This window comes from Balaenoptera musculus, chromosome 9, assembly GCF_009873245.2.
Source record: "Balaenoptera musculus isolate JJ_BM4_2016_0621 chromosome 9, mBalMus1.pri.v3, whole genome shotgun sequence".
Lineage (NCBI taxonomy): Eukaryota > Metazoa > Chordata > Mammalia > Artiodactyla > Balaenopteridae > Balaenoptera > Balaenoptera musculus.
The window spans coordinates 99,020,128-99,042,115 of NC_045793.1; the positions used below are offsets into that span (position 1 = coordinate 99,020,128).

A 21,988-nucleotide genomic window follows, 5' to 3' on the forward strand; every position below is an offset into this window, starting at 1 on the left:
GCGGAAAGAGCTGTCCGCATATTGGGAGTTCATGAAGCCCGTCATGATGTGCCAGGTGCAGTTCGGAGTTCTGGGAAGGTGCCCCGTGGACACAAGGGTGGGTGATTGATAGTGACTGGATAAATGAACACAAGGTGTGACGCTGTTCTCTGCGGATGGAGCGTCCTGTTGTGGGCTCCTGTCCTAGCCTGGGGCGACCACACTCTCGAGGATGCTTCATTGGCTTTGGAGCCAGGGCTGAGTGCATGGCCCTGTGTCGCCCATGGCCCCTGGAAGAGGGCTCTGTCCTGGTCCCTCACGCCTTTCTCACATCCTGAACCTTCATTTTCCAATGTCCCCTGTCCCCACTAGACCCCCACTTGTCACGTCTGACAGACCCAGGGTTATTTTTGCACAGTTGTTGAAAACAGCTACTTCTTGAGAAGATCGACTCTCGTTTTATTTATTTACATTTTTTATTATTCATCGGTAACTTGCTGAGTTAAGAAAAAGTGCTCTTTATTCAAACCACATTCCCAGCTCTTTGATTTCATAGATGGAGTGGCGTCTGGTTTGGTAAACTGGAATTTCCCACTTCAGATAAGATTGCTTTATTCACCTGATTTGAAGTGAAAGCATGGCAAGTGGATGCTAATTTCTTAGCCCGTCCCATTCACCCCCAGTGTCGAGAATCCGTGTACCTGGTGGACAGTTTTCCTGGAGGAGGTGGCCCTGGCTCCCCCAGCCCCTTTCTTTCCATCCACACCCCCCTCCTCGCCCTCCCCCGTGGGCCTGAGCATTTTTTCTAGGCGTGTGATTTTGACCCGCTCAGTGGGGGATTCAGTGGGTCGCTCAGGGCGATGGTCAGGAAGCAGCGGTGTGCAGCGTGCATGGTCCTGGCAACAGGCAGCTGCAGGTCGCCCGGCCAGCGAGCGCCAGTTCAGGGGCCAGCGTCCACGCTCGCACGCTCCCCTTCGCAGGCCCTGCGCGGGCCCTGAGCTCACCACGGGGCTTGTGCAGAAGACTGGGCGCCAGGCGACAGGAGGGGCCAGACGGCAGGCAGGCTCTGGCTGGGGGGGGGTGGGGACAGGCAGCGGGGGCAGGGTCGTCCCGCAGAGGCCAGCACGTGCCGCTGAGATGGGGAGACGTGAGCGGTCACGGCTGTGCACGCAGGCGGGAGGGTCCATTGCAGCTGAGAGTCCCCGAGAAGACCTGGGAGTCAGCTGGGCAGAGTGCCTTCCTCTGTGACGTAGACGCGGCCACAGCCAGGGCATCCAGCCGGTGTGGCAGCTCCATCGCTAGGGGCTGCCAGCGCGAGGGCCTCAGTGTCTCCGTCCGTGAAAGGGATGGGGATTGGAGCTGATATTCATGATGTGCTGGGAGCAGGGCCTGGCACACCTTCTTCCCGTATTTCAGCCTCACTTTTCTATCCGCCGTCCCAGTCACCCCTTCGTGGTCCCCCGAGCGAAGGCAGAGGGTACCGCTCAGGAGGCGGGGTTCCTGCCTTGGGCTTCCTCCCCTCCCTATGGCCCTGGCAGGGCTGGCCTCCGGGGAGGAACAGTGCCCTGCCCGCCCCCACCCCACGCCGGCCCGGCCCACCCTAGACCCCGCGAGCCGCCTGCAGGGGGTGGGGAAGGCAGGGAGGAGGTCTGCGATGGTGGTGAGATTCCTGCTTACGCTGGACCTCGTCGATGAATGGGCAGTGAATGAGAAGTTAGAAAACCTGTAGGCTTTCCCTCCTTGGGGAGGGAGACAGAGCCTCAGCAGAGGGCAGTGACCCTCCGGGGACAAACTCGAGGGCTCTGTTAGCCCCTGGGTGCCCCGCCGTCGCCACCTGCTTCCCGCCCAGTCCTGGTCCCCGTGACCCAGCCTTTTCTGCCTCAGCCCCAGTGGTTCCTGCAGTGCATCTGTGTGGGATTGAGTTCATGTATTTAGCATAGGGTAAGTCATATTTTTTAAACTTCAAATTGCAACTCTCTGGGGGACTGTGAAATTGGGGGGTTTTTTTGTTTGTTTTTATGTGTGTTTTTTTTGTTTTTTTTGTTTTTGTGAGGTGTGAACAAAAGGAATGGAAAAGGAATGAATGAAAATGTCATCCTACATCAACTGTAGTCAGGGTTTCCCGGAAGTTTGTTTCTGTTGTGTGTACCTGTGCGCCGTAGTGTAAAACGCAGTTCTTACTACACTTGATCTTAGCCAAAGGCTGATGCCAGGTTTGATGCCTGGTCAGAAGCCTCTGAAGCCCCCGCCCCCCATGGGAGCACGTGGTCTCTGGAGCCAGGCCCCGCCCTGTGCTTCTCTGGGCCCTCAACATGCATGGGCGGAGAATAAGCCCAGAGCGCAGAGGCAGGGCCAAGTGGAGAAGGCTGCGGTCGTGTAGTTGTCGTCTTTGCCTAGGTCGTTTAGACTCTGCAGCCACGCGGCTCTGGCAGAGTGTCGCCCGCATTAGGACTGACTTCCACGGTGCCGGGCGGTCACCCCTCCTCTCGCCGGCCATCTGGTGCAGCTGCGGTTTCTTCCATGTGCCGCGCCCTGGTCACAGCACGCTCCACGGCTCCTCTTCTCTGCAGAGCACGGGGCAGGGTCTTGCTCTGCATCCCTTTGCCTCGCGGCCTTGTTACACTGTTGGGGTCCTTTGTGAAATTCAGCCCAGGCTGTGAATCCCCCTCTGGCTGTGGGGTCCCGAACGCTCAGCCTGGCCATTGCTGCAGAGTCCCTTCGTGAGCCGGTGACAGCGTGCTCTGAGGATGTGGCAACAACAGACAGCCCCCTGGGTCACCTTTGACTAATTGTGGGTCACGTTCTGGGGGAATTTTCCATTGTTTATGTCAGATCATCAGCTACCTTTTTTCTGTATTGTGACAAACTATTTTTCATGCTGTTTTTCAGTCTGTGGAGATATATATATGTGTGTGTGTGTGTGTGTGTGTGCCTGTATATTTGTTTTTTTGCTCAAGAACTGATAAGTTGACCCAAATTAACTGTAAAAAAGGCGGCCATCAGTCTTAGAATGAACAGACAGCCCCTCTTATCATGCCTGTGTTCCTACCCCTCTAGTTGCTCCCAGCAAACAAGCCCCAACTCCCCGTGGGTCCTTGTGATTGTCATTATTAATTTCCAGAGAGGTGTTTTGACTCTTGTGTATTCAATCGAACACGTTTGTAGGATCAGGCGTTTAGCATGGAGTGAAGAGGGTCTCAGTACCCCGAGGCTGGCAGTCACAACTCTTCACCATTGTGTGATCCAGGGGCGGCCTTAAACACTGTTATTTTGCAGGTAACGGAAGAGCCAGCTCAAGTGGTCTTAAATGATAAAGGGAATTTATTGTCCTATATATTCAGAAAATTCAGAGGGAGGGAGAGAGGGAGGGGAGGAGGGTGGGCCCAGGGCTGGTTTTATCCAGTGACTCCATTCAACTACCCGAGACCAGTTTCTCCCTGGGTCTTCTAACTGCCCCTGTGTGCCAGCTCAGCCCAAGGCCGCCCTTCCTTGGGTGGCCCAAAGGCATCAGCAGCCCAGCTGTACATCCACGCCCACCCTCCAGGCCCGGAGGGGGACACACCCGTGGGCAGGGCTTGCCCAGCCTTGGCCAGTGGCCCTCCACTCATCGCCTCCCGAGAGACTTTTGTCCTGTTTCCACCTCTCCCGCAGCACCAGGGGCCAGGCCCCACTCCCGGTGGTGCCCTGGGGGCTCCTAAAGCCCACCCGGCCAGAAGGCGCGTCTCCAGGGTTTGCTGAGTGAAAGAGTGAGCAGCTCGTGCTTCTTGGGGCTGGAGGCGGGAGTCCCCTGGCGCATCCACGGCCTGGCCCAGGACTCAGTGGGAGAGAAGACTGGGAGGGGAGTGACGCAGGTACTAAGACAGCGGGGCCAACACCACCGCAGAACAGGTCTTTTGTGTGAGGACCTCAGAGGAGATCCGTGTTTCAAGGAAAACACAACGGTATTGGAGCCTAGAACTGGGACCCAGGTCCGTATCCACCACTGTGTGAGCTGCCGCAGCCCACTCTGTGTCCTGGGCTGTAGAATGAGTGGTGTCTGGGCCGCGTTTCCTCACCGGTACAGCAGGGTCGGTAATGATCCCGACTTCGTAGGGGGGAGGATAGGGGGATAACCGTGTAGATGGTCCCGGGCTCCCTGGCTGGCCGGTGTTTTCTGTAATCTCCCTGTGGTCTCTGTTTTTGTTTTCGTTTCTAACTTCAGAAGTGTGAGTCTAAGAAGAACTTCTTTTATCCATGAAATCATTTTTTGAATATTGCAAAATGTGTTTATTAAATAGACTTAAAATAAAACTTCTAATAACCTGACAAAAATTTTATAAAGCCTGTGTGAAGAAAATGATAAAACTTAGTTAGAGCATATAAGACACAAATAAATGGAAAGTCTTACCATTTCTGAGATAGAAGGATGCACTGTTATGAAAATGTCAAGGTAATCTGTTCAGTGGTTTTCAGTGCCACTCAGGGTCACAGCATCTTTTTAATTTAAAGACTTCAGTTTTCTTTTTTTTTTTTAGTTTTGGCAGCTTTTTCACCTGGGAGATTAATTATATGAAAACAGCCAAGAAATGTGTGTGGGGGATGAATAGTCGGTGAGACTCCAGCTGCGTACAGGTGGCCCTGGACCTTCTGTACTGTGATTTATTTACCGTGAACACGATCGACTTTGTAACAAGAGGCCGTTTTTTACATAGCGCTTTGTTGTTCAGTGTTTCCCAGGGTGCCTGACGATCCAGATCCGCACCGTGCTGTGTATCTTCGTCGTGGTCTTAATCTACTCCGTGGCCCAAGGCTGTGTGGTGAGTGTCTCTGCTGAGCACAGGGCTGGGCGTGGTGAGAGCCGCCAGGTGCAGGTACGTGGGGGGCCCTGCGGGGGCCGCCCTGGAGGGCCTGGCCCTGGGCTGGGGAGGGAAACAAGGGGATCAGAGATGGGCCTGGGGGTAAGCGGCGGGGGGAAGGGGACATCACCCAGCGCAGGACACGTGATCCTCCTGGGAATGGAGACCCGGCCTTCCCAGTGCGCAGAGGGTGAAGCTTGGGCAGAGAAACAGGAAGGAGGTGGGGTAGGGGAGGGACAGGATGCAGCTGAGTGGTTTGGGGGGATGGTAGGGGTCTCACGCCCCCCAGGCCCAGGCCCTGGGGAGGCTGCTTCCTCTTGGGCAGCGAGGAGCCTAGAAGGGCCGGGAGAAGGCAGAAGTTTCCGAGGCCCGGCTGATGGCACTCGGGGAGCGGGTCGGAGCGGGAGGCCGTAGGGGGCTGGGAGCAGGGCACGGGAGTGTCCTGAGTGGGGCCCCTCCCACGCTCCTGGGTCCTCTGTCCCCCTCCAGGTGGGCTGCCTGCCTTGGGCCTGGAGCTCCAGTCCCAACGGGTCCCTGGTGGTCCTGTCGTCTGGGCGCCGGGAGCGCCTGCTGCCCGCCCCGCCCTGCGAGTCTGCGCCCCACGCCCTGCTGTGTGGCCTCGTGGGCACCCTCCCGCTGGCTGTGTTCCTGCGGGTCTCCTCCTTGCCGAAAATGATCCTGCTCGCCGTGCTCACCACCTCCTACATCCTCGTCCTGGAGCTCGGCGGGTACACGAAGGCCGTGGGGTAGGTACGCTGTTCCCGCTAGAGCCGGTGGCCAGGCTTCCCCTGTGTCCACGCGAGGGGCCCTGTGTTCCGATTTGCTGGACAGAAGCTCGCTGGTGCCAGGGCTTCTCCCTTCCTTCACGTGGACCCACGTTCCAGCCAGTCAGTCCTCGGGTTTCCCCAGGGATGTGGCTCTCCGCCCGGGTCAGTCCCGGGCGCCGCTGGGGGTGTCGCGTCTGAGGGGCCTCTGGGGACCGGCCTTGCGCTCTGGACACTGACGTGGGTTTCCTCCCTTTTCTTCCCCAAGGGGTGACGCCGTCTCGGGCCGCAGCTTTGAGCCGATCGTGGCCATCCTCCTGTTCTCGTGCACGCTGGCGCTGCACGCCCGGCAGGTGGACGTCAAGCTGCGGCTGGACTACCTGTGGGCCGCACAGGCAAGAGGAGCCCCTCTGCTTCCTTGGGGCGGGGTGGGGGGTCGGGGGCCCCTTGGGAGAGGTGTCAGGCGGGGGCTCCCGGCTGGACGCCGGCGGCTCTGTGGATGGCGCCGTCGGGGCCAAGGAACCAGGAAGGCAGGCAGGCAGGCAGGCGGGGGACAGTCTGACGAGCACTGTGTGACGGTCAGAGCTTGGCTGCTTTGCCAGCAGTGAGCAAAGGCGTGCTGGCAGAGGGGTGACGGTGCAGAGGGGCTCAGCCTCCGCTGGCTGGACGTGACAGCAGGTCTCATCAGGGTCGTGGAAAATTCCTGAAGATGCTGAATCTCGAGTGGCCCGCTCCAGATTTAGGTCTGTGGTTGGGGGCCAGGACCTGATGTTTTTACCGTGCATGCTGGGGACTTCGGAAACGAGAGGGAGAGAGACGGAGGAGTAGCAGACCTGTGAGCTGTCCTGGGCCCTGAGCCGCGGCGTCAGGCGATGACCCCCGGAGTTCAGCCGGCTCACCTGCCTGGGAGCCAGAGCACAGGCGCACCGGGCATGCCCAGGGCCACTTCTGGGCCCAGCCCAGGTCACGCGTGGTGTGGTGTGTCTCCGAGCCCCCTCATCACCTGTTCCTTGTCCCCTTGTCACCTGCTCTTTTCCCCCCGGCTCTGGGAACCAAGGCCTTCCAGCTTTCTGGTCCAGAGGTCAGACTCCATCTGTGTAACTTGCACACTTCTTGGCTCTGCACAAATTGCTTCCCCTTGGTTTCCTCGTCTGAAAATGGGAAGGCGGGTGTGCAGTAGAGCAGAGGCTGCGGGAGAGTCTTCTCATTCTGACACATGAAGAAGCAGCCCTTGGCTGTCTGAGGGAGTTCCCTCTGTTCAGTCCTCACAGCAGCCCTGCCCGGGAGGCGGGATTACAGATGGGGCTCAGACCTGGATGTGACGTGCCCAGGGCCAGGGCTGGAATGACTGGGGGTCCCAGCAGGTCTGCGGTGGGTGGGAGCGTCCGCATACCAGGGACCCTGTGTGCAGCCAGGGTCCCAGCCCAGAGCCACGTGGCTCTGAGCCAGGTGTCTGGGTGCACCCCGCCGTCACCCCACGCTCTCCTCGCAGCAGGACAGGCTCAGACATGCCTGCTGGGAGGGCCCAGGCTCCTCTTTTTCTGCCTGGCCACATGCTTGCTTCAGGAAGACGGATGACGCCTGCCCGTGTCCTGCGGTGGAATAGGCAGGAGGTCAGTGGCTGAGGCCCTCCCTGGTCAGCTGTGTCGGGTGGGCAGGAGGTGGGCCTAGAGTTAGGTGGTCCTCCTCGGGAACCCCACAACTCCACTTGGGGTCCCCGGTCCGCAGTAGAATGGGGTGAGGACCCCAATCCCGTGTGGGAGTGTATTGGTTGGCTTCTGCAGAGGGGAGGTTTATTCCAGGGATTGGCCTGCAAGGTTACGGAGGCTGAGAAGTCCTGCCATCTGCCACCTGCCGTGAGAGAACAGGAGTGCCGGGGTGGATGTAGTCCAGTCCGAGTCCCAAGGTCAGAAACCAGGAGCGCCGATGTCCGAGGTGGGGGGAAGGTGGACGCCCCCGCTCAGGCTGAGGGCGGAGTGCCCCTCCTCTGCCGTTTTCTTCTCTTCAGGCCCCAGGGGACTGGGTGGTGCCCACCCACACTGGAGCGGGCGACCTCTTCCCGCAGTCCAGCTCTTCAGAGCTAGTCTCTCCTTCAGACCCACTCGGAAGTGACGCTCACCAGCCATCCGGGCGCCCTGTGCCCAGTCAAGCTGGCACGTACAGTTAGCCATTGCAGTGAGGGGTGATGACAGTTCCCTTCCCAGCGGGCTCGGCGCACAGAGGTGCACACACCGTGCTACGTCTGACAGGCTCTAGACCCCACTGGGCTCTCTCCGGAGCCACTGCTGGGTGTTCTCACTGTGGGAAGGAGGGGCAGGGAGGGGGGATGGGTGGGCTGGCTGTGATGGGGGCAGAAGGCAGTGGCCACTCCAGTGGAAACTACTGTTCACACTCTAGTTTAATTAACCTGGAAAAGACAGATGCTACTTAAGCAGGTTGCTGTCTGCACATCAGGGCAGGTTGTATTCTAGATCATGAGGAATTATTCCATTACTCTGGGTAAACAAAAGAACGAAAATGTGCGTGTGTGTGTGTGTATCTGTGCACACACGGATATGCTGGGTGAAAAGCGTGGCTTATTTATTCCTTTTTATACAGCAACTTTACTGAGATGTAATTCACATCCCACATGGTTCACGCACCCGTATAAAGTATACAATTCAGTGGTTTTCAGTATATTCACAGCGTTGTGCAACCAACACCACAGTCTTTAGTACATTTTTATGCCGCCCAAGGAACCCCCATAACCATCGGCGGTCGCTCCCCATTTCTAGCCAGCCCCCAGCCCTGAGCCACCACTCACCTACTTTCTGTCCCTGTGGATTTGCCTGTTTCTTTCTTCTTCAGCCTGCACTCTTAAGTCAGTGCCTGTTCTGGACACACTGACTCCCTGTGTGCGGCCAGTGGGAGCCCTGAGCCAGCCCTTGCCGGGACAGACCCCTGATTCGCAGGGGCCTGAGGCCCAGCCCTGTCTACACTCCATACCTGGATTCTGGATTCCAGGTGGGCAGGAGGCCGCTGAGATCTGAGCCCCTCGGCTCCCCCTCCACAGGCAGGGACCCCCCAGGTGGGCCGTCTGGAGAGCACTGGCCCCAGTTCCTGGGCAGCTTGGGCAGGGCCCCTGGTGAGGGCGTAAGGGTGGGAATCCACCTGATTCTGGCTCACCCCCGTCCTCGGGGGGCTCAGGCTGCCGCCTTCACCGGTGCCAGATCCAGGGCACAGCCCCACTGACATGTGCACACAATGCCCAGCCAGGCTTCTGGGAAGAGCCTGGGCTTCGCTGGGCCTCTTGGACACTTGAGACTCAACCATGGGAGGGTGAGGGGCTGGTGTTGAGGAAAGGGGACAAGGTGTGTGGCAGGAGGGGGACCTTCACAGAGACCCCAGGGGGAAGGGGTGGCGGGGAGACCATTGAGGGGTCAGAGCCCCCCCTTCTCTGTGGGCAGGGCTGACCTCTGGCCCCAAAGCCAGGGTGGCAGGATCCCATCCCTGTCTCTGGAAGGTAGCCTGGCGATGGAGTGTGGTGGAGCAGGGGCAGGAGGAGGCACCCCGGGGGGGGACCCCACAGTCACAGGGGCCACCAGGGGGCAACTTGGAAGTGGCCCTGTAGAGCCCGGGCATGGTTGGCCATCAGGCGAGGGGGTTGCGGTAGAGGTGGGTGTGGTCTCAGGCACCTATCACTCAGTCTGGGCAGAGGGCAGAGGGCACGCTCCAGACCAATGAGGTCAAGAGAGCTAATGGCACTTGGACCATCTGAAAGGGGGGGCAGGGATAGGACAACCCCAGGCTGGTGCAGTGCCCAGGGCACCACAGTGGAGGGTCCCCATCCCAGACCACAGTGGAAGGGGTCCTCAGAACCTGGGACAGTTTGGGCCACCAGACAGAATTCACGACCTTCAGGCAAGGGACACAGCCAGCCCACAGTGACCATGCTGGGAGGGACCCAGCCACGCTCTCCTGCCTCCCTCCCAGCCCCTGCTGATGTTCCCACCGGCCGAGCCCAACCAGAAGCCAGCGGCAGGGGGGCCTGTAGGTAGAGCCCTCTGGGTGGGTCCCGGGTCAGCACAGATGCCAGGCGAAGAGGCCAGCGCACACCATTCCTGGAAAGGGGATCTGGCTGCTGCAGTTTGCCAAAGCCGTGCCAGGTAAGGGAGGACAGCCTCTTCGTGGTGGGCTGTGCCGCTGAACTTGGTCTTGTCCGGCTCTGGCTGGGTATCCACGGTGACCAGGCTGGCTGGTCCCCGAGATGTGTCTGCTCGCCGTCAGCTGGGCCCTCTGGTTTAAGATCTTTCAGTTATGAGTAGCTACTCAGAGCTAGAGAAGAACGGGCTTAGGATGAGCCAGGAAGAGCTGGACCGGCTTGGGGGTGTGGGAGATGGGGTTTCCCACTCATTGGCTGGGTGCCCGTTCTGGACCTCACGCTCAGAGAGTGGGATTGAGGCCCTGGCTGTTGGTTCCCCGAGCCGGGGACCCCTTCCCCCAGGCAGGCAGGCAGTTTCTCTCATCTGGATTGGCAAGAGCTGTTCTTGGCATTGGTGTCCCCTTGAATGTTATTAAGTCCAGCGGTTGACCCTGTCCTGGGGTCCTCTGCCAGCGATACCCCTTGCACACCTGGCCCCACCGTGAAGAGCGCTTTCCAGGGAGTTTGGTGCAGGAGAGAACCTCTGTGTCATGGGGGAAGGGTTGCCTACATGGGACACACTGACATATTTTTCTAAGGATGTGTAACAAATACCTCGCTTTCCTGTAAACGCAGCAAAACAAGGAAATTTCTAGACTTTGCCCATTTGCCCTCTGGATATTTAAGCATGTCATGCAGAGGCACATCAGAGTGCCTCAAACTGTTGCGAAATTGCCAGACCAAAGACTCAGTGGGTTAATTATTTATTGAGACCCAGCTGGTTCTGTAAACCTAAATAAACAGATGGGCTATTCCTTCCTGATGACTTCCTCAACCGCTTAATCTGTAACTATCGGAATGCCTTTGCTCCAGTGAATTTTTTCTTTGAACTCAGTAGATAATCATGATGACACATAATTTTAACGATGATAAAAATTTCTCTCTCTACGATGAACGCCGATTCCGAGGGTAATTCCCACTTGTGCAGCTGCCGTTCTCAGCACTCGGTGGCGGCGGGGGGAGCTCAGACGTGGAGTTCCCAGAGGTTGGGCGGAGCTGAGGCCCGTTGCACCTCCTTCTCCAGTCACTTCCCAGGCCTCCTTTCTCCCCACGTGTGACAGGCCCACGGCCTGACCTAGCCCCCAAGTTGGTGACGTTAGCCTATAAAGATAATACCTGATAGAGTCTTGGAGATTTTGGAGGAGTTAGCCAAGGAGAGGTTCTGTCGCTGTTGGATGGTGTATTTATATATGTCAGTTAAGTCAGGTTCTGATTTTCTCTGTAGTCATTCTATCAAGTTTTGAGAGAACGGTGTTGGAATTTCTAACTACAGCTGTGGATAGAACTTACTGCAGTTCTATCAGTTTTTGTTTTATGTATTTTGATGATCTGTTATTAGGTGCATAAATGTTTAGGATTATGTCCTCTCGATAAATTGAAACCTTTTTCCTCTGATCAAAAAAAAGACGCTCTTGTATACCCGTGGGCTAAAACAAAAAACTCCGAATAAATATCGATCCCTAAACAAAAGGCCTTCTTTTTCCAGGTAATATGCTTGGCTCTGCAGTCTGCTTTGTCTGATATTAATGTAGGTAATCCAGCTCTCTTGTTATATGTTTTTCCATCATTTTACTTTTAACCTATTTGTATCTTTTTATTTAAAGTGGATTTCATATAAGCAACATACAATTGGATCTTGCCTTTTAATCTGATTCCTAAATCTCTGCCTTTTAATTGAGTTGTTCAGACCATTTACAATTAATGTGATTTTTGATGTGGTTGGATTTTAATCTTTAATCTTCCATGTTGCTGTTTCTTATTTGTTCCACCTGTTCTTTGTTTTCATTTTCCTCTTTTTCTATTTTAGGTTAATTAAATATTTTTATTATTCCACTTGATCTCTCTCTTTTCTTATTAGCTCTAACTCTTTGTTGTATTATTTTAATGGATACTTATCATAGCTTGTCTTCAAGTGGTATTATACTACTTCACATATAGTATAAGAACCATAACAACAGTATGTACATCGGTTTCTTCCATCCTAGGGATTTTGCCATTGACATCATCATAGATTTTGTTTGTACATATATTATAAACCCCCAAATATATTATTATTTCCATCATAAACATTAAAGTCTATTTTAAAGATATGCTATAATGAGAAAGAGTATTTTTTGTTCACCCACATAGTTATGATTTCTGGTGCTTTTCATTCCTCTGTGCAGATCCAGGCTTCTGTCTGTTGTCATCTTCCTTCTGCCTGAAGGACCCGCTTTAATGTTTCTTGCAAGTCTGTTGGTGATGAATTCTTTCAGTTCTTGCGTGTCTGAAAAACTCTTCATTTTGCCTTTGTGGTTGAAAGATACTTTTGCTGGGTACAGGATTCTGAGTTGATGATCTTTTTTTCTTTTCAGTGCGTTAAAGATGTTCCGCCACCTTTTGTCTGGCATTGCTTTTAACGATGAGTCTGCTATCATCTTTATCTCTGTTCCTCTGACCCCACCTCCCCTCGTGTTTCACCCTCTTGACAGTGGGTTGGGGGCTTCTCTGGATGCCTGTGCCCCGTGTGGCCTGACCAGCCTGGTCCACCCTGAATCTCCACACTTGTCCCCTCTGCAGGGCAGCCGCTCTCTATGGAGACAAGCACCATCATTGATCACCTGCCCAGCTGATGCAGTTGTTGATGCACATGTCTCACAGAGTGCCTTTTCCTCAAGTGAGACTAAACCATCAAAGGGAGGCAACTAGGAATGATTCAGTTCTAGAGTTAGAGATGAAGTCCTTCTCACCTGGGGACTGATGACCCTCTGTCTCAGCTGCTCTGTGTGCTTTGGAAAGGTCCTTTCCCTCTCTGTGCTTCCCCAGGAGGAGGTGGTTCTCAGAGCCTGGGCGTCCCAAAGAGGGGTGTGTGTACCCCAGAAGGCAAGTGAGATAGCACAGTGGGGTTTTGGAAGAAGACATCATGATGGTTAGTTTATGTGTGAACTTGGCTGGATCACAAGGTGCCTAGTTACTTGGCCAAAGGTTTTTCTGCGTGTGTCTGGGAGGGGATCTCTAGATGAGATTAGCATTTGAATCTGGATTCAGTAGAGCAGATTCCCCCTCCTAATGTGGTGGGCCTCATCCAATCCATTGAGGGAGGCCTGAATAGAACAGAACGGTGGAGGAAGGGAGAACTGGAGCCCCTCTCGCCTGACTGCACGGTCTGGGACATCGTCCCTGCCCTCAGCACCCTTGGTTCTCAGACCTTCAGGAGTTACACCACCAGGTCTTCTGGGTCTCCAGTTTGCAGACAGCAGGTGGTGGGACTTATCAGCCTCCATAATCATGAAAGCCAACTCCTCATCGTAAGTCTCTTCCTACATATCTATATCTGCCCTATTGTTTCTGTTTCTCTGGGGAACACTGTGTAACAACATCAGAAGTTCTATTTATAGTGAGCGAATCTGAAAATTAAGAAACATGCTTTCCTCGTTGAAGAATGAGCCGGCTGGGGTGATCTCACTCTGGCCAGATGTCACTTCTAGGACACAGGCAAGGGATATCACTGCCCAGGCATAGCGAGGCCGGTGCCACCCTCACTCAATTGCTCATTTTTAGTGAGCTGTCCTTAACTCCAGCCGCTGGGTTAGCGTCTGCTGGTTTGGCTGGTTAGACGGAAACTTCACAGCGCCTCATAGGGGTCACACCGAGGGTCACAGGGCACAGCGGCTCACCGGTCATCTGCGGGGAGTTGTCAGGTTGTGCTATTTTTTTGTTTTGCTCAGTTCTGTTTACCTAAAGATAGTGCTCCCAGGCTGGATGCCCTCCTGAGATGCCATGTAGCTGTCTGTAAGGTGTCCCCTGGTAATTAATTTCTGAAAGGTAAGCTCCCATAATCTGTCCTATAGAGTCAGGGGTCAGATTTTTGCCATGTGAGAAGGAACATGCTTTTTTAATTTAATTTTGTAATTTTTAATTTTTTTGTTGAAGTATAGTTGATTTACCCTGTTGTATTAGTTTCAGGTTGGTTACCTGTTTTCTGTATAGTACTGTGTATATGTTAATCCCAAACTCCTAATTTATCCCCCCTCCTCTTCCCCTTTGATAACTAAGGAAACTATGCTGTAGAGAAAACATTTTGAAAATGGATGTTGGATGTGTCTCTGTCGTGTGATTTTGTTGACAGGAATAATGTATATCACCCACAGCTCTTTCTTACCAATACTTCCTGGCTGGTTGGAAAGTCTTACAAAAAGAGAACTTCAGTGGATTTTCATCTTATTTGTGAAAAATATAACAATCCAACTTCTTCTGCTTAGTTTGTAAGAAGATAGACATTTATCGGTCAAATTTCAACAAAAACCTTCACATCCGTGGATGGATTAAAAAATAGTTGATTATTTAGAAAGAGAGCTAATCTGATAGCCCATAAATCTAAGTTAACTGTAAATAAATTGAAAAAACCAAAATTAGAACGAAAGCTTTTCAACACACAAAGTGATCAATCAAAATATTTAAAAAAGTTGAAACATATTCAGTTACACTGCATTCATTAAAATACTGTTAACATCAATATTTGGAGAGAGCAAAATTTTTTGTGCCATTGATAAACTTCTAAAAACCTGCTATTTAAAAAATATTATTTACTTTCTCTTTATCTCATCTTTCAAAAAACCTTCTTTTGTGTGTCAGTGCACACGTGTTAACAGGAAATTAGTTATACGTGTCTTAGGAGAGGTTCCCGATTCCCTTGTGAGGCTTCTCTTCCCCACACGGCTGTGTCTGCTGATTCCCATCTCAGCCCCCGTCCACAGCCACACCCCTGTCTGCAGGGTCCATGCTTGTCTGAGCCGGATCCTGGGGCTCCTGGGCTCCTTCTCCTGTCCTCACCGGCGGCATGTCTACCCGCTTTAAGGAGCAGGCTGAAACCTGTCGTGCATCAGCCTCGTTGACAACTAAGGGCTCCTGTGGACCACACATCTTGTTTTCCTAGAAAACGCCCTAGAGGAGGCCTGGGACTCCTGGCTGGGCCCCCTTCCTCCTGGCAGCTGTGGCCTGAGGCCTCCTCACATCCACCTTTGGGGGTCTCACATGCTTGCTTTTAACTGGTGGAATCACTGCATGAAATCCAGCAGCGTGTAGCCGACCACTTCAACTGTTATTATAATAACAACACCAAAAATAGGTGGCACTCTTCAAGTCTTATGAGCTAGCACGCGCCCTCCTAACCCCTTGATAAGTAGGAATGGTGCCCCTATGAATGGGTGTTTCATTTTATGACGAGGTAATTGGAGCTCGGTACCCGGCCGCTTGAACCAGGGTGCGCTGCCCTCCATGGTGTGGGTTTTGGTGGCGGCCGCAGGCCATCAACACGGCATGACTGTGACGTTGTCACTGCATTCAAGAGCTTGTTGCCCCTGTAATGCTGATGTAACGTCCCCCCAGTTGAGCTCCTTCCCTGGCTACGACCAGGTGCCAGGTGTGGAAGCGGGGGACAGTGACCGACAGTGATCCCGGTGGCCTCCACTTCTGAGGGCTGGCACCTGACCTTAGGCTGCCCTCGGCACTTTGCCAGCATCGCCTCTTGAGCCCTCATGGCAGCCAGTGAGGGGCCATCACCACTGGTTGCATTAGTCTCTCCGGGCCCTGGAGCTAAGAGGCCAGCCGGCTGGGACCCGTACCGCACCTGCCATCTGCTCTGCCGCGTCCCCCAGTCGGACCCGCCGGCTTCTACCCTCTGCTCCACTGGGTCTGCCCCCGCCCCCCCCCACCCCGGCCCCTGCAGCGTTCTGCTTGTCTCAGTGCCCAGAGACATGTGAGTCCTGCTGAAAGCCAAGAGATTCTAGAGGACATAGGAGCTTAGGGAGGGTCCACCGCTGGCGTCGGGCATTCCCAGCGAGCCTGGCAGTGCTCTGGGGGCACATCGGAGGCTGCTGGAGGCCTGGTGTGTCCTGGGAGTGGGCACGTGCCCCGCAGACAGCTGCTTCAGGCCTCTGGTCCCCAGAAGATGGCTGGGGGTAGACCCTGGAAATTGGGGCTAGGCCCCTCATTGTCTGTCCTTTGAAAGTTCCAGCTGATTCGGGTGGTGACTAGTCCAGAATTGCGTGGATCCTCTGGGCCCCTAACGTTGATCTAGTCACTACCTGGAGGGGGCGTGGAGATGAGCCTGGTGTAGACCATTGGCATACTTGACATTTAGCTTGGATATTAGAAAGAAGCATGTGTTAAAGGTGTAATAATTCAGAACTCTCATTAAAGAGGGTAAGGCAGGCGTTATTCAGGAGCGTTGCATCGGGTGTAGGGACCACTGCAGTGGGAGAGAGAGAGAAGGCTTAACCCAAAATAGAGGGTGGACAAGTGGGGCTTTATAGCTAAGGGGCAGGGTGGGGGGCGGTGGATGCAAAACTACCAAAGGAGACATCCGGGGTGAGGGGGCTTCAAGCTAAACTGACCTAACAGGATTTCCGCTGAGAGCAGGCCAAGGCGATCCGACGTCACCTGGCGGGGCTCGGAGATGAGGAACGCGATCAGATATCTGGGGTGATCGGATGTCAAGGATGGGGTGTCCGGTTAAACTGACGAAGCAGGGCTCTTGCTCAAACTGGACGATGCAGAGATGACCGTGGAAGCCCCGACGTCAGGGCCCATTGGGGAAGAGCGTCCAGAGTCTGGTCCAGGAGAGAATCTTGTCGCGTGGCGGGTAGTCGAACGAGCAGGGGAGCACGAATGGGCGGGCCAGTGGCTAACGGAGGACCGCTCCCCAGGCGGAGGAGGAGCGGGATGACATGGAGAGGGTGAAGCTGGACAACAAGAGGATCCTCTTCAACCTCCTGCCGGCCCACGTCGCCCAGCACTTCCTCATGTCCAACCCCCGCAACATGGTGAGCGCCGAGGCGGAGAGGCCCCTCTGGCCACCCCAAGGGCAGGGGGGGGACTAGGCCCTCTGAGGCCCCTGGGCCACGGGGCTGGCAGGTGCCCAGAGCTAGCGTGCCCTCCCCTTTGATGCTGGGAGAGAGCATAGCATCCGCTGTCCCCACAAGGAAGGCGAGTGGGCTTCAGTAAACCGCACACGAGGTGGGGAAGCGCCGGTTCAAGGCCTGCACGTCCTGGGTGGCCCCCTAGAAACTGCCTCACCCACCCGTAGGGCTGGCGGTTCACTCCCTTCTCTGTGCTCAGAGCTGTCTCTGTCTGGGTTGCTCAGAACGTCCTAGTGGCCACGACCTACTGCAGTAAAGCTCTGGAACCACCAGACAGCATAGAGCAGGGCTTACAAAAGCCGGCTCAGAAATAAAGAGGCTCAGGCTGGGTTTTTAGGTCCTAAAGGCACAAACCCCCAGGCTTAGCTTGACTAGCGTTGGCATGAAATAGCTCCAGGGCTCATGTTTTCATCCCGCTGGGCTGGGGGCGTCCAGAGCTGGTTGTTTTCTCAGAACAGTGCATCCTTCCCTGGTGCCTCCCCCGCTTGCTGGGGGCTCTGCACCCACCCGTGAGCTGAGTTACCTTGTGTCGGCCTGGATCCTCCGAGCCCCCTCCTCGTGTGGCGCGGGGTGCCAGCGCGTCCTGGCAGCCACGCCTCAGGACTGGTGCGCGGGGCCTGTGCCCAGCGCCAGCCCTGAATGCTGCTCTGGCCGCCTCTTCAGCGCCTGACCCAACCTCTGACCCCCAGGACCTGTACTACCAGTCGTACTCGCAGGTGGGGGTCATGTTCGCCTCCATCCCCAACTTCAACGACTTCTACATCGAGCTGGACGGCAACAACATGGGGGTGGAGTGTCTGCGCCTCCTGAACGAGATCATCGCCGACTTCGACGAGGTAAGGGCCGCCCCACAGTCCTGACCCCCTTGGGCCTGGGCCCTCCTGGTGCCCCTCCTCCAACCAAGTCCTGAACTGTGTCCACCGATGTAGCACGTGCTCTGTGGATGGCGCGGGGCCAGGGGGAGCACGTGCCTTTTGTCTCCTTGGGAATCCCAACCAACCGTGACAGTTGAGGAAGGAAATTTGCCTTAGGATGGGGAGGGCGGGTGCTGGCGTCTGTGCCCTGCCTCGTGAATGTCGAGCTCAGGTGGGCGGCCTCCCCTGCAGGTTGGGGGGGCAGGCACCTCTGCACCCTCCAAAGCCAGGCTTCCAGTCTGGGCCAGTCCTGCTTCCCTCACTGGGGCCCGTCTGCCCCCTGGGTGGTTGTGAGCTCAGCTGCTGGAGGACGGGGGATGTATTCTGTATGTTACTCCTTGGCGCCTCTTTTAAGTGCCTTTGCTGGAGCCCCTGAGGCCTGCGTCTCTGAGTTCAGGCCCAGAACCTGTCTCATGCCTACATGAAGAAGACATGTTGCTTTCCAGAATGTGCCTGTCTGCGGTTGCTCCTGGCGGCTGTACGCCGCCGTGACTTTTATAAGATGTTATGTAACGTTTAACAGTTTTGTGTTTCAAACAAAGCTCATGGACAAAGATTTTTACAAGGACCTGGAGAAGATCAAGACCATCGGGAGCACCTACATGGCTGCTGTGGGGCTGGCGCCCACGGCCGGGGCCAAGGTGAGTGCAGGCCGACAGGTGTGCCCTGCTCAGGGACTGGGTCCTGGCTCTGCCCGCAGCTGCCCGGGGACCACGGGCAGGCTCCCCACTGCGGGCCTCACTGTGCCCTGTGCGTTGGATTAGGGCAGCAGTCTGCAGGCTGTCTCGTCAGTGGGCGGTTCTCTGCAGTCACAACCTTCTGTGGAAGGTCAACGCGGAAGGCCGGGCACAAGAACTTCCCCCAGCCCTGCCCCCTCCCTCCCACCCTGGCCCCATCCTGGCAGCCTGGCACCACTGAGTGTTCCCCTTTCCCAATTCAGGATTGTGAATAAAGTCCTCAGGTTGCCCCTATAAAAAAGGTAGAAAAAGAGAGGAACATGTAAAAAAAAAAAAGTGTCATGAATAGAAAGCAGTTATACATATAGTAGATGCTAATCTAACCATATCAATAATCACCTTAAATGTGAATGGTCTAAATACACCAATTAAAAAACGGAAACTAACAGAGTGGCTAAAAAACAAGACCCAACTAGGTTTTCTGCAAGAAACACACTTTAAATGTAAAGTCACAGATACATTAAAAATAAAAGGATGTAGAAAGAGATACCATGCTAGCTAGCACTGTTAAAAGCTCAAGTAGCTATCTTAATTTCAGACAAAGCAAATTACAGATCAAGGAAGATTATCAGGGATGAAGAGGTACATTATAAAGGAGTTAATTCTCCAAGAATACATAGCAATCTTTGATATTTATGCACTTAACAACAGGGGGCGAAAACCGATAGAACCGCAAGGAGAAATAGATGAATCCACTATTTTTGTTGGAGACTTCAGTGCCCTGCTGTCAGTAATCGGTAGATCCAGTTGGCTGGAAATCTGTTGAGAGAGCTGAACTGAACATCATCATCAATCACCTGGATGTAATTAACATCTATAGACTACTTCATCCAACGACAGCAGAATATACTTCTTTTGAAGCTCACATGGGACATTTACCAAGATAGACCACATTCTGGGCCATAAAACACAGCTTAATAAATTTAAAAGAATTGCAATAATATAAACTATATTCTTAGACTAGAGTGGAATTAAAGTAGACATCTATTGCTAGGAGATAATTGGAAAATTCCAAAATATTTGGAGATGAAGCAGTACACTTCTAAATGATACAAAGGACAAATAATAAAAAAAAAAGAAATCTCAAGAGAAGTTGAAAAATATTTTGAACTAAATGAAAATAAAAATATAACTTATCAAAATTTGTGGGGTGCAGGAAAAGCAGTGCTTAGAGAGAAATTTATGTCATTGAATTCATACATTAGAAAAGAAGACCAATCCAAAATCAATAATCTAAGCTTCCACCTTAGAAAAGTAGAGAAAGTAGAGCAGTATAAACCTAAAGCAACAGAATAAAAGAAATAATAAAAATCAGAGCACAAATCAATGAAATCAAAGACAAGTAATCAAAGAAAATCAATGAAACCAAAAGTTAGCTTTTTGAAAAGATCAATAAAATTGATCATCTCTAGCCATGCTAACCAAGAAAAAGGGAGAAGACACAAATTACTAATATTAGAAACAAAAGAGGGGCCATTTCCACTGAACCAATGGACATTTAAAAGATGTTAAAGTATATTGTGGACAACTCTGTGGTGCTACACTGGAGGTCCTGGCCAGTCCAATAAGGGAAGAAAAGTAAATAGAAGAGTTATGAATTGCAAAAGTAGGAACAAAACCATCATTCTCAAATTGCTTGCATGTTTAGAATATACAGTGCTAAAATGTTTACATGTAAACTGATAGAATTTTTAAGTGACTTTACCAAACTTGCTGGATATAAAATCAACATAGAAATTTCTGTTTTATCTCTGTATCTTAACTACAGACAATTATAAAATCAAACATTTTGAAAGTCACTATTTCCAACTAGTATAAAAGTATAACTATATGCCCACAAATTTGGTAACTTAGGTGAAATGGACCAATTCCTTGAAAGACACAACCTGCTAAAACTCACATAAGAAAAATAGATAATCTGGATAGGTCTATATCTATTTTAAAAAGTGAATCAGTAATTAATAGCCTACCAAAACAGAAAGCACTGGGCCCAGTGCTTATTTAGATCAAAGATCTAAGTAAGTCAAGAGATGCTCCATATTTCTGCATAGGAAAACTCAGTATCATTAAGATGTCAGATTCCCACTTGATCTGTAGATTTAATGCATTCCTGATCAAAAGTGCAGCAGGTTATTATGTGATATGGACCAACTGATCCTAAGTTTACATGGAAAGACAAAAGACTGAGGGTAGTCAACACAACGTAGCAGAAGCAGGACAAAGTTAGAGGACGGACACCACCAGACATCAAGACTCGCTATAGAGCTGCAGTAAACAATACAGTATGGTTTTGGCAAACGGGGATAGTCAAATAAACCAGTGGAACAGAATAGAGAGCCCAGAAATAGATCCACATAAATATAGTCAACTGATCTTGGACAAATGGAGCAAAGATAGTCTTCAACAAATGGTGCTAGAAAAATTGAATATCTATCTAAGTTATATTTTTTAAATGAATCTAGACACAGACCTTACACTGTTCACAAAAATTAACTCAAAATGTATCACAGGCCTAAATGTGACATGCAACACTATAAAACATCTGGAAGATAACATAGGAGAAAATCTAGGTAACCTTGGGTTTGGTGATGAGTTTTTACATACAGTACCAAAAGCATGATCCGTGAAAGAAAACACTGTTAGATTGGACTTAATTAAAATTTTAAAATTCTACTTGTGGAAAATACTATAATGAAAAGACAGTCCATACACTTGGAGAAAATCTTTGCAAACCACCTATCTGATAAAGGCTTTGTACCCAAAGTATACAAGGAACTCTTAAAATTAAGAAGACAAATAGCCCAATCAAAAAGTGTTCCATCAAAAGATGGGAACAGACACTTTACCAAAGAAGATATACAGATGGCAAATAAGCATATGACAAGATGCTCCATATCCTATGTCATCAGGGAAGTGCAAATTAAAACAACGAGATACAATTTCACACTCATTAGAGTGGCCAAAATCCAGAACACGGACACTACCACATGCTGTGAGGACGTGGAGCCGTAGGAACTCTCACTCATTCCTGGAGGGAATGCAAAATGGTGCAGCCACTTTGGAAGACAGTTTTGAGTTCTTACAGAACTAAATATGCTCTTACCATATGATCCAGCAGTCACTCTCCTTGTTATTTATCCAGAAGAGTTGAAAACTTATGTCCACACAAAAACCTGCCCAAGGATGTTCATAGCAGATTTATTCATAATCGTAAACCTTGAAAGCAACCAGGGTGTCCTTCAACAGGTGAATGAATAAATAAACTGTAATACATCCATACAATGGAATATTATTTAGCACTAAAAAGAAATGAGCTATCAAACCATGAAAAGACATGGAGGAACCTTAAATGCATATCATTAAGTGAAAGAAGCCAATCTAGAGAAGCTACATACTGTGTGATTCCAACTATATGATATTCTGGAAAAGGCAAAACTATGGAGACAGTAAATAATAGTTTCCAGGGTTTGAGGGAATAGGTGGGGGATTTAGAGGATGGTGAAACTATTCTGTATTCTACTACAATTATGGATACATGAAATTCTGCATTTTTAAAAACCCATAAAACACACAGCACATAGAGTGAACCCTAATGTAAACTGTGGACTTTAGTTAATAATAATGAATCAATGTAGGTTCATTCAATGGTAACAAATATACCATACCCTAAAGCAAGATGT

At 51.9% G+C, this 21,988-nt stretch overlaps 1 protein-coding gene across 2 annotated transcripts in view; it reads left to right on the plus strand.

Annotated features, from left to right (window-relative positions):
• The window catches only part of ADCY1 (adenylate cyclase 1), a 126,983-nt gene that overhangs the window by 91,511 nt on the left and 13,484 nt on the right, over nt 1-21,988 (plus strand). Inside the window, exons 12-17 of one of the 2 annotated variants that reach the window (XM_036863914.1) lie at nt 4,686-4,775; nt 5,304-5,560; nt 5,847-5,973; nt 16,445-16,561; nt 17,347-17,493; nt 18,114-18,212. In XM_036863914.1, coding sequence (XP_036719809.1) covers nt 4,686-4,775; nt 5,304-5,560; nt 5,847-5,973; nt 16,445-16,561; nt 17,347-17,493; nt 18,114-18,212 — 837 coding nt within the window. Of the gene's footprint in view, nt 1-4,685; nt 4,776-5,303; nt 5,561-5,846; nt 5,974-16,444; nt 16,562-17,346; nt 17,494-18,094; nt 18,213-21,988 lie in introns of both variants that reach the window. The other variant, XM_036863916.1, reaches the window with a different exon arrangement.